Below are 18,235 nucleotides of genomic sequence, written 5' to 3' on the forward strand. Positions count from 1 at the left end.
TCTTTAGGGGGAAATGCAGAAGGCGACTTTAAACTCGAGCCTTTGTTAGTTTATCATGCGCAAAATCCAAGATCTTACATTATTGAAGAAATCGGCATAATTCGAAAAGAACTTGGATTTAATCATTAAATCCAAGTTCATTAAATTCTAATGAACTGGATAATGAAGATAGGAGAAACTTGCTCGATTCCGATTCAACACACAGTTAAACGAGAAATCTTGATAAAGCGATCTCCAGGTACACAAATTGCATGACATGATGAAAAAGTCGAGCACGATTCAAAGATCTTACTTATTTTATTTTTTTTTGTAAAAAAAAGAAAGTAGCTCAATCAAATGTTTAGACATTAAATAAAAATTTAAGCAATTGATTTTTTATTAACTTTGATAATTTTATCCTCTAATATAGCTTATACTCTAATTTATTTTTCAAATTTACTCAACCTGATTGATGAATTATAATTATTCCTGTTCTTTATCGTATTCGCATAACGCCATTTCGCTTACCGAGCATTAATTGAGGGATTAATTAATCGCGTTAAGCGAGGTTTTCCTGTAATCATTTTAATCATTCAATTGCAAAGTGACATTATTTCCATAAAACGAGAATTCCGCTTGCATAGAGTATGTAGTACTTAGTTACTGTTTTCGTTTTTTTCATCCTGTTGTTTGTGTCCGTTCTGTGATATATACTTCCGGTCAGAGCTAAATTTAATTCCATTTTGAGTTCACAAATAGCGGAGAGTACATGCGGTGCTCGAACGGATAATCCACTGTTTACTGCGCAGTTTTAATGCGCGTGAAATGTGTGCATTTGAATCTGTTAGACAGAGACACTGAAGAAAGAAATCGAGTGTTGAACCGCATGTGTTAAGAGGGTCGTCCAACTGAGGTAGAATATGAGGGTGTTGTTTGTCGTAGCATTAAGTCTAATTGTGACACAGGTTACTTGTAAGTAATATTTGATTACGTGAAACCTTTATAATTATTTGATAAGATTAACAACAAAAGCTAAAATACAACGTTTATCAACAATTAATTTGATCATCTGTAGAAAACATAAAATTGACAATGAGCGGTCACTTCTGGCTTAAGTTTACTATCGATGATGAAATCGATATTTTAAACAAGTATTGATGAAATAAATTGGAAAGAGCAGAAAATGAAAAAAATGTTTATATGAAAACAAATTATTAGATATATGAAGAGCCAAAGGCTTCAATTCGGCGACATATGACTTGTTTAAGTTAAGGGATATTACATCCCATATGGTTTCTTAGCCGAATAACAAACTCAAAGAGTTTCATGCCGAATATAGTAGAAACTATATAAAGTTCGGCGATTTCAAGCGTAAGCAAATACCTGGATACTGCAGCAACTGACCCTAAAGGTGATGCAAGCTGATGCAAGTCATGTCTAAGGTGGAGCAAGCTCCGATCACTATTCTTGATATTTACCCATAATGTGAACTTAGCTCTTAGGAGCTGTATTACTGTTCAACATTATGATAGAAGGTCACTACCCAGACTGGTTTCAACCTTTATTGAGGTCTCATCAGTGAGTAGGTAGACCTAGTCAATAAAGGTTGAAACCGGTCTGGGTAGTGACCTTCTCTCATAATGTTGAACAGTAATACAGCTCCTAGGAGCAAAGTTCACATTATGGGTAAATATCAAGAATAGTGATCGGAGCTTGCTCCACCTTACACATGATTTGCCTCAGCCAGCACTACCTTTAGGGTCAGTTGCTGCAGTATCCAGGTATTTGCTTACGCTTGGAATTGCCGAACTTTATATATAGTTTCTACTATATTCGGCATGAAACTCTTTGAGTTTCTTATTTGGCTAAGAAACGATATGGGATGTAATATTCCTTAACTTAAACAAATGAAAACAAATATTTATCGCATTTATATTACCGATATTTTTATCCTTTGCTTTTGTATTTGAATAATTGTGTTTGTGATCTTTCTTGTGCGACGAATTAGGAGAACCCCATTTATAAACACAGCAATAATCTGAAAGCGTGTCTCAGTCTCCTTGTAACAGACTGAGACATGAATTTTCAACACATTTGTGCTCACTATCATCAGTTATATCTCTAAAGAAAGAGGCTGGATTTCTAAATAGTCAAAGCTGCTTGAATCTCCTATGCAAGGAAATAATCTAAATGATCTTGCAATTCTAGAAGCCTCAATCCTTTAGGTGAGAAGGTTGTTTTTATTTTTCAAGGCTCACAATTTCAACTACAATACTGAAATAATCAACAAGATAAAAAAAGAAGACGACTACATTTTAGAACCAAATCCAAGTTGTTTCGTTTGTGGGGATTTACTTTGAACTGTTTTTCTGTAATTCGTTTTGCAAAGTCCCGTTTCGGAAATGACTCCTTCTGATTGAGGCATAGAAAAGACCAGAAAGTGAAATCGCTGGAAATTCCCAGAAAAAATACTTAAAGGGTTTGAATAAATATCTTTCTTAATATCTATGCTTGGCTCAGCAAGTCGCTGCAGTAACCTGCAAGTCTGTTGCACTGTCAACGATCCCTTTTGTGTGAAAGCGCCACCTCTAGGATGCGATGGTATATACAATACGATGGTGAGTTAACTGGCAGGGTTTACCTTCCGGTAACTCCAGTTTTCTTCCCGGAAAAGAGGAAAATCAGTCAAAAGAACCGAAGGAAGTTACAGACTTCATCAGCTTAGATTCTTCTTCCATAGTTTCACTGTAACAAAGGGTGATTGTTCTGTTTTGTAGTTTAAAACAAATATTAAAATCCTAAAGTGAATAACCTTAGTTGCTGATCACGACACTTCGGGATTGGGTCTTCCTCTTCTTTTTTCTTCATCTTAACGACGTTCTCTCCGAAAAGGTATTTCGAACAGCAGTCCTTGAACAACACACCGTTTGTTGAAGTTTGTGTCAGTTCATTGAAGTCCTTAAGTCCCTTTCCAGTAGTCCGGTTTGTTTTAATAGTTCTAAATTATTGATGAATTCATGGCATAGTGAGAAAAAAGTTTCGACCTTTAAACATGAATTTTCGAGTGTGCGTTTGATTAATTACTGTTAGACTGTTAGTTTGATTAGCGTGATTGTAGTGTGAGTGGATTTTCAGCTGTGGATATACAGATTATACACATGCAGTATATATATTCCTTCCTGCCATCCTTATATAGGCTAGATCTGTCCACACTTTATTGAATGCTAATTGTGTTATTTTGTGATTTTAGTACCCCCAGTTTAATATGATGCTTCCACTGACGCCATCTGTTCACCTCCGTAATTTCTCTCAGAATCAATTGTGATCTCCAGCCTTTGATCACCTGATTCATTTCTGACCGAGCTTCTGTATACATAAGTCAGAACTGGTTTTAGCTCTACCTTGTATACAGTTAGTTGAACGTTTTTTTGATTCCTCTGTTATTACATCGAAATTCTTCAGGCTTCAGGGTATCAGTTGGATTATTCTATTACGTATTCGTAAACTTAAATGGCTTTCCTGAGTTCATAATAAAAATGCTACTTGGGAAAGTCTTCGTGACTTTTGTTTGTGATATATTTGACGGAATTATTGTTGTTCAGTCTTCTGATACGAATACTGAATGCATCACTGAAATAAACAGTATTGGTTGGGAAGCATTCGTTGTTCATTCTACGTTAAGTTGTGGTCCTGAATTCCATTATGTAAACATTAGCTCTCCAAGAGGTGAGTAAAGGTAATTTATACAAGACATGAATGAGGGATTTCTCAAATGGCTTTCACGGACATCTCGACCTTCCTTTTCTACTTATAATAAAGTCAGCAATAGCTGGAAATAAACCATCAACGCATCCAAAAAAAGTTTGAAAGGGACAAAAGCAGAATCTTTGCATCATTTCCGAATGGCAATCATGCTTTCAGATCTCTTGCTAAAACGATTGGCTGTAGCTATTGTTCCAATGTGGTAAAGATATTTCGACAGAAAGAAATCAGGGGCATCTTGTCAGAACTTTATCTTCCAGATCTAATGGCATCCCTCCAGTTGCTCTTACGTTCTGTCCAAATGTTACTGTTGTTCTTTGTTTTCTTCTAATATTTCCTTATTCCATTGCTATTTATTCCGCTGTCTGGATATTAATATTTGGAGTAGTGTGCCAAGAGCACTCTAAGAACACTTGACTCGTTACAGAAGGGAAGCAAAATCTCTTACCAATTCACCGCGATCCCTTATACGATGTCTCTACTGATTCTAATTTCTGCAATTATTCGGTACCGCTTCATCCGAATTTCAATCAAGAAATACCTTCCTTCCGCTCGTTTCGCAATCTGTAAAAACACGTGCAGCAATTACTGAATATCCCACAATTCGACTTCTTGAGATTGAAGAGAATTCAATCTCACGAATTTTCCAGCGAGTACAATCTGCAGGTAACCTTTGGATAACCTCACTCTGAAAGAAGAAACGCCTTGTCTAGCGATAACTGGTTTCTTTTTTCTCCTCAACTTTCTCTCGGCGACTGCTTTATATGTTGAAAAACCTCTACTATAAGTATCCATAACTTTTATTCATTTTGAATAAAAGTGACGGGTGGGTAATATTCATCTTAGAGTGGGAGTTACAGCAGCTCGAGCATTGCTTTGATTCTTGATTAGTCAACCCAAAAAAAGTGATTTTCTAAGTAGTCTGAGAAGAAAGAATTTTTCCATTTTCATTTTCATAAATGAAAGGAAGGTCATTTATAAGGACTTTTCAACAACGGAAAAGAGGAAACTATTAATAGTTTCATTCGGAACTGACAGAGTTTTGAATGAAATTCATTCAGGGTTTTCAGATTTTCCTCCTCCGAAACAGGCAGATCTAACATGCCCTCGCCAGGTACAGCCGGCTGAGATAAAGACCTCTTACCACCGCGAGGATGCCCCGTAGTAGAGGGAACATTTTAATGACAATACACTAAATGGAAGATCAGCTGCAAACATTGTTCAGAATTTTGATTTTCTTTTGTTGATTTCAGGTTGCACGGAAGACCAATTTCGCTGTTTCAATGGAAAATGCATCGATTCCGATAAGGTGTGCAATGGAGAAGATGACTGCGGAGACGGAAGTGATGAAAGAGGCTGCGGTAAGTATTTCCCACACGTTAATTTAATAAGTGAATAAACTTAGAGGGGGTTCAGGAAACCGTCATACTGACGGACATTTTCTACTCTAAGAAGAAACTTAAAGAGTATCCCACGAAGAGCACACCTCCAAGTGAAGTCATAAAGGCATACGATTATCAGGATTTAGACATTTCGTATTTTAGATGAGTGGATTAGAGAGGTGTTCCCTTTTTAAAATAGTATTGGTTGTTCACCAAATTAAAATAGTTCACCAAAGGTAAACTGAAAAATCTCTAACACGTCAGTGACGTGGATGAGTGGGTGGGTGGTGGTAGAGGAAAAGTTTATCCACGTTCCTCCTGGATATCTTGGATGTTGAAATACTTGTGAACACTGGGAGAAAGCATTCATGAGAAGGAAAATTAAAAATGTTAAAGTATAGTAGGAGCAACTGTTTCGGAGAAGATATATATATGTAAACAGAGAATGATAATAATAATAAAAGAAAAGAATAGTAGATTCTATTTCTGTGGGATCTATGAATGTTTGCTGACGAACTCCTTTTCTTTCTCCTGTTTATAAATTTGGAAGAAATTGAAAGAATTGCAGGTTGGTAATGAGTAAGACCTCCCTTAATTACCTTTGTATAGAAAAACGGAGAGGATGACATCCGTCTGGAAATCAAAACGTGATAATCGTATTTTAGGATAAAACTAATTTGGAATTGTAAGAAAATTTGTATGCATCCACAGGTCATGTGCAAAAACAGATAATGTAAGTGAAGAGATTTTAGTTAAACGAATTATTATCAATATTCAGAGGGTTCGCCAACCTTCTGCTTTTCAAGTTAACCCGTCCCCCTTCCCCACTGAATGGACTAAATACATGTTTTCTTGTATACTACGAATTAAATTCCGGCTTATTACACAGAACGTCCACAACGTTTAATTATCACTAGAGAATCGCATTGTTTAATCTGTAATAAATATATCTTAGCATTGCCACCACCCAAGAAAGTTTCTTCAAGAGTACATTGAGATTAGTACCGTGGGTAGAGAGAGAGAGAATAGGAAAATTCTGCACTAGAGAACAAATGAAATTTTCAAATTACTTCAGGAATCCAATAAACAGCCGATACTTTTCATCGCCATTTTATTTAAGTCCTTAACCTGAATTAAGGACTTAAATAAAATGTTCAGGGAATGAAATGAAGTGTTCAGGGCATGATCAGAAAGTCCACCTTGACCACAGTTATTATATTTAATGTGTCGTTTATGTTCCTTTATTCTGATAGGAATTGTGAGTCCTGTTTCCCTATATAGGGCAAATTACATGTGCAATTAATATGGTATACTCGTACTCCATGGTGGGCCAATGGAGGGAGTGGATCCTTCGATGAGTTGAGTAAGTTCTTTAATTTTGCAGGAGATAAATTTTAATTCACCTTTAAACTTAAAGATGAATTAAAAGTTATTCACAACAGTATCTTCCGAAAAACTTTTATCAACGTTATCAATAGTACCTTCCTAAAAATGGTTACAGCCAAAATACTGTCAACAAATTCTGTACAAGACCTCACTTGAAAACAAAAATAAACAAGACTACAATAAAACTGTAACCATTCCCTACATTAAAAGGATATCAGACAAAATAAACAGAATGCTACAAAAATACAACCTTAAAGCTAACTGAACTCATCCGAGGATCCACTCCCTCCACTGGCCCACCCCGGAGTATACCGTATTCATTGCACATGTAATTTGCTCTATATAGGGGTAACAGGACGCACAATTCCTATCAGACAAAAGGAACATAAACAACACCTTAAACATAATAACTATGGTAAAGCTGGCCTTTCTGATCATGCCCTGAACACTTTACATAGAATTAATTAGAAAATCACCAGTTCTTTACATCACACCAAAACATGGTATGAACGTATATTTAAGAAGGGCTGTGAGATTCTTATCAATCACCCTAATCTTAACAATAATGATGATCTTAAAATTCCAAGAATATAGAAGGCACATATTCTACCCACTTAACCTTTCTCCCTAAGAGTTAATTGTAAATAGAACCCTCCAGGATCCTAAATCTAATATAACAATTGTCATTTTAAATTAGGATCATTTTCACTGTAACAAAACTATCTATATGTAAGAATGTTTCTTTGATGTTGTCTTAAACAATATATAGATTTGATGCAGTTAATTTATTTATTGTAATTTAATTTATTTTCACTAGAGGCATACTATGTGAAATGTAATTTTGCTTCTCTCTCTCTATATATATATATATGTGCATACTCCAGATGATGACCTTAATATGAAGGTCGAAATGTCGGGAATTTAAAATAATTATTTAAAGCACGGTTCCAGAGTCCATAATTTGTATAAAATGAATTTTATTTGAGTAGAAGTAACATTTGGTTGGAGAACAGATTAGCAACAGACAAGTACTTTAGAATCTGCCTTTACCTTTCTGGAATACTATTGTTGGAAGCATTTGCTGTGCTACGATGGACTTCATTCAACTATATAATCAATAGAGAATTTCACGGAAAAGATTGGCACTCAATGGAAGGACTTTTTTCTCCTGAGTAATCCACAGCGGTACTATATCAGTTGTGGTCTATTTCTCACGGGAGACACACAAAAAAAGAACTATTTTCCGTCCTAACAGGAGAGAAGTTTTCCTGCATTCGGCCTTTTCTGAAGACTTAGATTAATGAATTTTTCCAACTGCAGCAAGCATCTAAAAGATAAGTTTATTTTTCATCAAGGCACATGTCATCTTGAATATATATAATAAATTATCTGCTTAAACTGCCTTGCTTAAAAATAGTGCATCGTTACTAGACGCGGATTCTGCATGTAATGAAGGGTTTCATTCCAGCAGAAAATATTCCAATACACAATCAGCGCATGTGCTTCGATTGGGAGAATGAGAAGAGCAGCCTGACTGGGAAAAGGATGAATGAAAAGCACTTCTTTTCATGGCGGGAGTTTTGCTTCTGTGAAATGCAGACTGGCATAAGTTTGCAGTCGAAATGGACTAAGCAGGGAGAGCAAGCTTTCTAGTTGAGAACTGACTAAGAAAAGATGAAGAATGTTGGGAGAGTGGCAGTTCCGGCTTGCAGATATTAAATTTATGTTAATAATGGCTTAGTACAAATTCTTTGACATTACTTCTGTCTTTTTCACTGGACTATAAAAAAATTGGAAGCATTTAAAGTTGTGGACATTAAAATCCCCAAGGAAAATTGCCCGACTGGTTTGGTAATTTAACTAATTTTCTTCAGAGAGATGAGCCAAGCACTAAAGTCACAAAGGTCGTGGTGAGCAAAAGAAAACAAATGTGACTGACTGGGGTGAGCTCGAAATGTTTTGGGCTATAAAACTTCGAATAGGAGGATTCTAGCTTTGGTGTTTAATATCGGATTGTAAGACTGCTAAAGTGCTTCCTTACCAAGGGAAGGACTACTCTGTAACATGATGAACCTCTGTGTATATATAGGTTGAGGTGTAGATGTAATTTATCAGGCTAAAATGAAGCCATAATCAAAACAGAAGACAAAATTAATGCTGACATTTTAAGGAAAATTTATTGGATCAAGCAAGAAGAAAATTAATCATGGAATAAAAATAAATAAATAAATATGTTAGTAAAAAAAAATAAATGACATGAGAAATGCATCAAAGAACAACATGCGATTAAAATAACAAAAGATTCATAAGGAAACGCTTCTTATCCACTTTATTAACATTAACAAAAAGGATGCGTATCACTCGCTACCTGCGGACATCTAAACCTCATCTGTTAATTTTCAACTGGCAGTCATAACAACCCCTGTCAGTGAATTTCGACATGTCTGTCTACAATTAGCATGATTTTGTACGTACCGCGTTTCGAATTTGTGCATTCGTCAGGTTTATCGTCGACTGCTGATTTGGGGTTGAGGTGGTTGGAATTAAATCAGCGAACCGTACGAGCTCAGCTCGCCTGTGTGCCAGACAGACTTCCCTCTTTTGCAGAAGAGAAATCTGAAAGTCAAGTTAAATCCCTGTTGTCTTCATATGAGACCTGCTAACTCACCTTCACTTAAAATCCCTAACGAAGATTTCGCGCGGCCAAGACGGAATTCGAACCCAAATAAGAGAATGCAGAACGTTAGTCTAGAGTCCTTGTAACTACCCCATAAATGCTTTGCTCGATGCCTGGATTCACGTTTTGATTTTCTCTTGCACGATTTTCGTTCGTTGACTCTGTCGCATTCAATACCGGTCTTTAGAGGTCTGAAAAACTCTACATTTTTTCGAATGGTTTCCTACCAGGCTGTATTATTTGCTGTACACGCACGCAAACAGTAAGAAAGCAACTTTCTTCGGAACCACCTTGAACAAAACTCATATTGGCTTCTCTCAAATTTCCATTGATCAATAGTGGAAGAGAAGCCAAAGTATTTGCTGTTTGCCTGCGAATAGGATCTAATACAAGTTGCGCATATAGTACTCACGAGACCAAAATGTAACCTACACAAGGGTCCTAAAAGGAATGACGACATCTTTCTCGAGATAGTCTAGAGAAAACGTACTCATTTTTCAAAAACGATCGCATTTTCTAGGCTTAAACCTAAGAAGTTAACCAATAGAATCGACTGATGTTCAGTAATCACAACGATATTAGTATTCCACACTTCGGCGGGGGGTCTACGCAAACAATATTCTCCGCTTACAGCTTCCAGGCATTAAAGAATATGAAAGAGAATAGCTTTTAGGAGTGAACTGACCGAATCAGAAGTCGAGGTTTGGCTCCCACATTCTTCAGCGGAGAGAGAGAGAGAGAGTCTCTGCGCTGAGAGGTACTAATCTCCACTAGTCAACGGATTGCAGAGGAAAGACCGGTTTATCTCAATTTTTTCCAGAATTTAATATGAATGATATTTCAGAATCATGGAGAGACTCGATATTTGATTTGTCGTGTTCAGCTTTAAGATTGTTATACTGCAGACCGGTTGCTAGAAAGTAAAGTGGACGAAAGTAATAGGAAAGTTTCAGTATGCTTCAGTGTAGTTGGCAAATAATCTTAGTTCCACACTGCTGCCAGCTGTGCCTCGAAAGGCCGATGTTGTTCGCGTTAAGAAAAGGATTCTTCTAGTCTTACTTTTGAAAAACGAAAACAATCTCAGGACGTGATCTGACTTCAAAACTAGAACAGCTTGTCTTTCTTGGACGTAGAGATATCACCTCCCACAATCGACCGATTATTCGCTCTTGGTTACTTTCCCTCTGAACAGACATTAACCGATACAAATGAAAAACCAGACCATTTAAGGTGACTAATGATCAATTTCTCGCCACTCTTTTCGTAAGAGATGCCCAATATCTGCTAGTTGCCTTTTACAGATTTACAGATGTTACTATTCTTCGGAAGGGGCAGGGTTAATTCACCAACTTCGTTTTTAATTAGGTTTCCATAAATAGTAGAGTAACTTGGCTCTCACGGAATACTGAGCTAAAACGTTAAGGGACGGTGATATATATATATATATAATGTATAATGAATTGCATAATGGGAAGGGCCACCGGATTTACTCGACTGAGAGACATATTTGAAGTAGATTAAATGTGACTGGTTTGCGGGGAATGGCTATAAAGTATAACGCCAACGCATTGATATTTGAAGGAGTTCCTTCAAATATAGATATAATTCCTATATATCGATGACATCTTTTTAATCTGGAGCCACGGTCCTGAATCTCTTCAGGACTTCCTTGACCACCTGAATAGTCAACAATCAAATATAAAATGTACTGTTCAATTAGAAGTTGATCGCTCTCTCCCTTTTTTAGATGTCAGACTCACTCGCATCTCTGAAAAATTAAAAACCTCAATTTACAGGAAACCAACTAATACACATAAATACCTCCACTTGCAATCTCACCATTATCCACCTCAATAAATTTGGAATTATCTCTACACTAAGCAATCGTGCTCGCTTACTCCTGGGTGAAAGAGAAGATATGAGAAAAGAACATCAGTTTCTTTACTACTTTTCAACAGAATGGATATTCCAAGAAAACAATTAATAAATAACTTTTTAATCCACTTCCTCGCCATAGTACAGATAAAAATAGTGAAAGTGGCCACATTTCTCTACCATATATGAGCTCTGTTTCACAAAAATTGGCAAAGGTTCTTAAGTAGCACAACATCGGGACTTCATTCATTCCTCTTCCAAAACTCTCGTTCCTTACTGAGCCGACCCAAACCAAGACATGACAGTCTTAAATATCCCGGCGTTTATTTACGGGATCTAGTTTAACTATGGCAAACTTTATTTTGAGCAGACGGGGAAATTCATCGAATTGAGAATTAAAGAACATCAAAGAGACATTGTATACGTATAGGAATATGTTCTGTCCAACCACGTTCTGAATTCTAACACTAATGAGGAAAACTTCGTCCATTCAGTTTTATGGGACAAATCTGATAATATCTTTCGTTGCTGCGACGAACTGGAAAGAAGAATAGTTGAATCAAGAAATCTCCATTAATCCAATACATCTTAACAACAACCTTAGTTGAGGTGCAACTCTATCTCGCCTCCACGTGGTGCATCCTGGGTAAAGATAAACAGCTAGAACGGCTTGGCCATCCACACTATCTTAGGATCTCCTGGATTAGTGTATATGCTTATGCAAACAGTTTATCAGGTTACAATGAAGGAAACTAGGACTCATCCTCTCAACCAGAAGTGCCCTAAGACTCGGTCCCTTGGACAACTGCTCAGAGTCTTCCAGCTGAATATATATAAAGTATCAGCAGGTCTAAGAGTGAATGTCTTATTAGACTTCTTCATGACAACAGAATTGGCATTGCCATCATACAAGAAACGCATGCAAGCAATGAGTCACAACTACGATAAAGAAGCTCCATTCCAGGTTTCAATCTAATAGGAGCAACATACCATCAGATGCATTGGGTAGCCACCCATGCCCGAAATTCACTTATTAAGGTCCCATTCATTTCTGTTAGCGATGTTTCAAACATATCTACCGTTATTATAGAAGTCAACGACCTAAAAATAATTAATGTCTACATGCTGGCCTGATGAAATTTTGCCACCCTTAATGCATCATGCTGTTTATATTGGAGACTTTAACTGTCATCATACCCAATGGTGTTATAGAGAAACTGATGCAAATGGTGCCAAGCTATCTGAGTGGCAGAGCCAAACAACATACAGCTGATTTTCGATTCCAAGGATGACTGTACTTTTAACTCAGCCAGATGGAATACTGGCACTAATCCTGACTTATTTTTTGTAACAACCAATCAAAGAAGCCTCCCAGTGCCAACCAGCCGTCGTATTTTAGGAAGATTCCCACACAGTCAACACCGCCCTGTCTTTATTGAGGTGGACCCTCAAATCCCAATTACTGAAACTACACCAATTCCACGGTGGAATTTTGCGAAGGCAATCTGGAACAGATTTTCATCAGATCCAGATAAAAATGTGCGCTGGATTGCACCACAACCTTATAACTACCGAAGATTTGTGAAAATAGTAATTTGTACAGCCAAAGAACACATTCCTAGAGCAGTGCTAGAAAAGAATACATACCTGGCTGGAGCAAAACCAGTTAAGCACTTTATAACGACTTTCTGAAAAGCGGAACGAAAAGCGGTGTGGATATTGCATATGATCTTATTGACAGCTTAAATGAAGCTAGCAAGAACAAATGGATTGACACCATCGAAAGACTGAACTTTCAACATTGAAGCAGGAAGGCATGAAGCCTCCTTAAAAATTTGGGTGGTAATTCCCAGCGCCCAATGCAAAAGCTTCTGTTAGTGCTAACTGCATTGCCAATTGGATCATGAATCTGTCCAGAGCTAAATCAGAAGAAACACATATTAAAATAATTAGGAAGGAATTGACAAGACCTAAAGAAGACCTGAAGCGACCAATCTATCGAATCGATTCACCAAAGAAGAACTTCTAGCTGCACTCCAGGAGTGAAAACTGGTAAAGCTACAGGATTTGATAAGATTCACCCTGATTTTTTAAAATCTCTGGACCAAATACAGTGGAATGACTGACAAAATTATTTTCTAATATTCTACAGAGTGGTAGATTACCAGCAGAATTTAAAAAAGCAAAGATAATAGCCATCCTGAAATATGGAAAGCCTGCTGATTAACCTGAAAGCTATAGACCTATAGCACTGCTCAATGTCTGTCTTAAGTTACTAGAAAGACTTATTTAAATGGAATCAGTACTATTATTATTGACACTCTCCCTCATGAACAGGACGGTTTCAAGCCGAACGCAACTGTGAAGATCACGTTTTGGCCCTAACGACTCATAGAATCTGGTTTCGAAAAATGCCTTAAAACTGGTGCACTCTTTATAGACTTGATGGCTGCATATGGCACCGTATGGAGGAACGGCATGATCTACAAGCTCCTTAAAATACTGAAATGTAAACAAATGACCCATCTGATGTATACTATTCTATCTAATAGAACAATACAGGTAGTTTTAGATGATGATATGAGCAAGACAAGAACACTTAACAATGGACTCTGACCTTCCAGGGACAATATCTAGAAAATTCGCATATGCTGATGATTTATGCATCACATTCCAACACCAGAACTTCTGTAGTATAGAGCACGTACTAACTAGTGACCTAGAGGAGCTAAACCACTTCTTTGAGAAGTGGCGTCTTATTCCAGCACTACCAAGACTGAAACTTGCTGTTTCCATTTGAACAACAGCATGACACAAGACATCTTAAGAGTGTCCATAAATGGGAACATACTACCGCACAATTTTAATCCAAAGTATCTGGGCATAACCCTCTCCCTTAATAGACATCTCTCCAATATTGCTGCCAAACTCAGAATTAGAAATAACATACTGCATAAACTTGCCTGCCGGAACAACCTGGGGGGGGGGGGGGGTTCTGCTCCCACATTAAGGACATCTGCTCTGGGTCTCGTCTACTCAACTGCTGAATACTGCTCAGACAATGCCTGAATCAGAGACTGCGTGTCATTTCTGGAACAATAAAAGCTACTCCATCATATTGGCTACCAGTTCTGAGCCACATACAACCGCCACATCTACCCCAAGACAACTTGATCCGTGAATATAACCAAATTTGCCAGAACCCACTACTTCCTATACACTTTGATATTGAGGGCTTTCCATCGCAGAGGCTTAAGTCAAGACACCCGCCTATTATAACGGCACAACAGCGTGTCATGAGAGCTTTGATGCAAAAATAGCATGGCAGACGGAATGGACTGCCATAGTCCCAGTAACCTGGCAGACTGTCTTTAACCCAAACAGCCCTCCATTAGGATTCGACCTACCTCGAAAATATGGACCTCCCTAAATAGGGTTCGGACCAACCATGGTAGGTGCGCAGCTTCCTAATTTACTTGAGGAATAAGACCAAACTCATCTTGTGACTGTGGTGAGGATAACCAAACTATACAACATATCACGTTACAGAGCCTTCATGCGACCAGTATCTGACTTTATAACAGTTTCCACTGCTGTTGACTGGTTGTCAAACTTTGGCATTTAATTTTAATTTTCCACTTATTTGTATATTTTTATATGTATATATGACTATAGTGTCACTTCACATTATTGTATTCTTTTATGCATTTTGTTGTCTTGTATGTGGATTTTATTTGCGTGTTAGTTAGCATATGTATGAATTCTTCTTAACCAAACGCTAAATAAAATAAATAAACAACCTTAGTTATATTTCCTCAGACTCTCATTGTGCTTCCATTTAACTTTGGCGTTCACCAATTAGTCCAGGAAAATTTAAAAAGGCTGAAATGGAGTATTTTAGGTTTATCAGAGACACATTGGTGCGGAGATGGATTCCTGGATTTATCAGAAGGAAGACTGTACTTCTCAGGAAAAAAAGATAACATACACAGAGAAGGAGTTGCATTACTAATTGAAAAGAAATTTACACACTCGGTAATTGAAATAAACCCATTTTCTCCTAGAATAATAACAGCCAAACTTCAAGCAAAAGAAACAGGTCAAACAACTAAAATAATCCAAATATATGTAACAGACAGTCAGAGGAAGAAATAGAAAATTTCTATGAAGAACTACAACAGGAAATAGATAATCCCAAAAATAGAGAACTCATGATAGTGATGGGAGATTTTAATGCTAAAATAGGACAGTTCACAGCAGACAAAAAAAGATGTGATGGGGAAATTTGGATACGGAGAGCCTAACGACAGAGGAGTTCTATAAAAAATACTACAAACAGGAGATATCCTAGATGACTGGAGAACTGGAAAGATCATCCCAATACACAAGAAAGGTGACAAAAGAGACTGCAGAAATTACAGACCAATCAATTTACTCCCTCACACCTATAAAATATTCATAAAAAATTTACAAAATAGATTAAAAAACACTTACGAAGAAATGATAGGCATAGAACAAGCTGGTTTCCGAGGAAATTATTCAACAATAGACCAAATTTTCACATTGCACCAACTAGCAGAGCTCAGCTGGGAAGACCATAAAGAACTATATTGTTGTTTTGTGGACTTTAAACAAGCTTTCGATAACATCAACAGAGAAATCTTTCTTAAAATTCTACTAGAAAAAGCAATAGACAAATATATAATACAGTTTCTGATAAAATATTACTCTAAGACAAATGCAATAATTAAAAAGGACACATTCACAACAGAACCCATAGAGATCCAAAAAGGAGTAATGCAAGGATGCCCATTATCCCCATGCTTTTCAACATATATCTAGAAGAAGTTGTAAAGAAAGCAATAGACAATGAGCCTGGAATCAATGTCAATGGTTTAAACATAAATAATATCAAATATGCAGATGATCTCGTCCTTCTTGCAAGAACCCCAAATGAACTACAAAAGTTGATCAACAAGCTAAACGAAACCTGTAAAACATATGACATGACAATATATATACAAAAGACAAAAGCGATGAAAATAGGGAGGAACAGAACTACCATCTCAGCCACCCTAAACGGAGAACAAATAGAAGAAGTAGACAACTTCATATACCTTGGATCAAAACTAATAGAAACAATAGATGAACTCAAAACAATCAGACACAGAATAGCGATAGGATGGACCACCATGGGAAAATTACAGAAAATCTGGAAAACAAGACATCTAAGCAAGCCAAAATCAAATTATATGAAGCAATAATTATACCAACAGTCATCTATGGAGCAGAAGCGTGGACAGTTAAAAAAAAAAAGAAAAGAAAACAAACATCACAGTCAGACAAGAACTATTGTATAAAAAGACAATAATAGAAAAAATTAGAAAACAACTGAGATGGTTTGGACACACTGTACGCATGGATGCAGACAGACTTCCTAACGTCCTAATCAATACTTTTCCAACTGAAAAAAGAAGACCTGGAAGACCAAGAATTACCTGGCTGAAATTAATAAAGAACATCTCGGGATGCAGAACATATAAGGAACTTTTTCGAACAGCAAGGAATAGAGAAGACTGGAATATCCTGCTCAAGAGAAGACTCAACCCGTCTTAGACGGAAGAGAAGAAGAGAGTTCACCAGATCTTAAACGCATGCGCACGTCCAACAATGACATTATACAGGAAGAGCTTTAAATGTTCAGACGCTAATGCTTTCATATTGAACTTTTTTTCACGCTAACGCTTTGTTGTTTAGGGTTTATTCCTTTACAGATTTTGTTGGTTGTTTCTCTGTTTTTTTTTTTTTTGTGAACCTGAACAAGTCTTCTTAAAGACGAAACGAGTTGTGCTGCATAAAAACAGTGTCTTATTTTATATCTCTCGGCTTCCAGTCATTTAATACTTAGAATGAAATAAAATAAAATAAAATAATATATTTATTTATTTTATATATGATTTAATTTTCTGTGTTTCTGCATGTGAATCAAGATGTTTCTTTGTGTGAGCTGATGCTAAATTATTTGCTTCTCTTCTGCAGGTTGTGGAAGGAAGGATTACAATTGTTACAACGGACGTTGTATCCGTAGGAGCTACACATGCGATGGCAATGATGACTGTGGAGATAGAACTGACGAAATATTTTGCGGTAAGTATTAACCAATACTTGAACGAAACACCTTGCGATTAATTGTCCCACTATTTTTCTTTATTTCTTTTTATACACAGGAAAGTATAAGAGCGCTCGTTAACCCGTACTGCGATATAAAATCTGCAAGACAAACGATTTGAAAACATCTTTTGAAAACATCATTACACGAATTAAAAATTAATGAGCGCCGAATGAAACTTCGAAGCCGTTACATGTCGTAAATACTTTAAGATATAAAGTATTTAAAGTGTGATTTTCGTAAATTCATTTCTTGATTTTCATATCCAACGTATGGAAATAAATTTAGTGAGACCAGATATTAAAAATAGTTTCTTATATTAATCTTTGAAAGATTATTAAAGGAAGCTTGGATGCAAAGACCATAAGATGGTTTACAGGAACTCATGGAGTCGTTCTTCGTATTGCTGTGACCTTTTATTTCGACCAAAGGGACATACTCAGCAAGCTACCATGTTTTGGTCTGCATTCCATCTTCATTAATTGGTCACTATCTTCTCTCCAATCAAAGAATACGCGTCAGAGTAAATGGTTTTTCCTAGTTTCTCCATTAACGCTCCATTATCAGATGACAGTGTTTTCCGCTGTTTGTTCTCTATGTAAATGGCCATCACTGACCTTAGATGTTATTCATAGCTCTATTATCATTGTATTCCTCTTTTTCGATTTAAAAGCGTTATTGGGCACCATCATTTGAGGCTTCAATCTCTTTCATAACTAAAGTTAATGTGGGTACTTGCTATCATCCATCTTTTGGAGGAAAACCTTATGAAAGGCGGTTTTGTGTTCCTCTCACAATATCAATCTCTTTTCCTTTGCTTACTTTGATAATTCTCACACCTACGAACACGATCAGAATTTTCTTCTTGGACTGACATAATGATGTGTGAGCAGAATGGGACACTATAAACCTCTCTTGGAATGGCTGATGCTATTCTGAGGAAGCCAATCCGATTAAGCGATAACTCCGCTTTCACATGTTCAGTTCCGTCAATCTCTAACAGAA

General features: G+C 36.8%; 1 protein-coding gene across 1 annotated transcript in view; it reads left to right on the forward strand.

The window, feature by feature from the left end:
• Positions 1-867: 867 nt before the first annotated feature.
• Positions 868-18,235, forward strand: part of LOC150102085 (uncharacterized protein CG3556-like) — a 49,441-nt gene continuing 32,073 nt past the window's right edge. The window contains exons 1-3 of the mRNA XM_090400869.1: positions 868-951; positions 4,995-5,102; positions 17,101-17,208. Coding sequence (XP_090256995.1) covers positions 900-951; positions 4,995-5,102; positions 17,101-17,208 — 268 coding nt within the window. The 5' untranslated portion in view covers positions 868-899. The remainder of the gene's footprint in view (positions 952-4,994; positions 5,103-17,100; positions 17,209-18,235) is intronic.

Source organism: Typopeltis vanoorti, chromosome 11 (assembly GCF_054136105.1).
Source record: "Typopeltis vanoorti isolate ZY-2024b chromosome 11, IOZ_Tvanoo_1.0, whole genome shotgun sequence".
Lineage (NCBI taxonomy): Eukaryota > Metazoa > Arthropoda > Arachnida > Uropygi > Thelyphonidae > Typopeltis > Typopeltis vanoorti.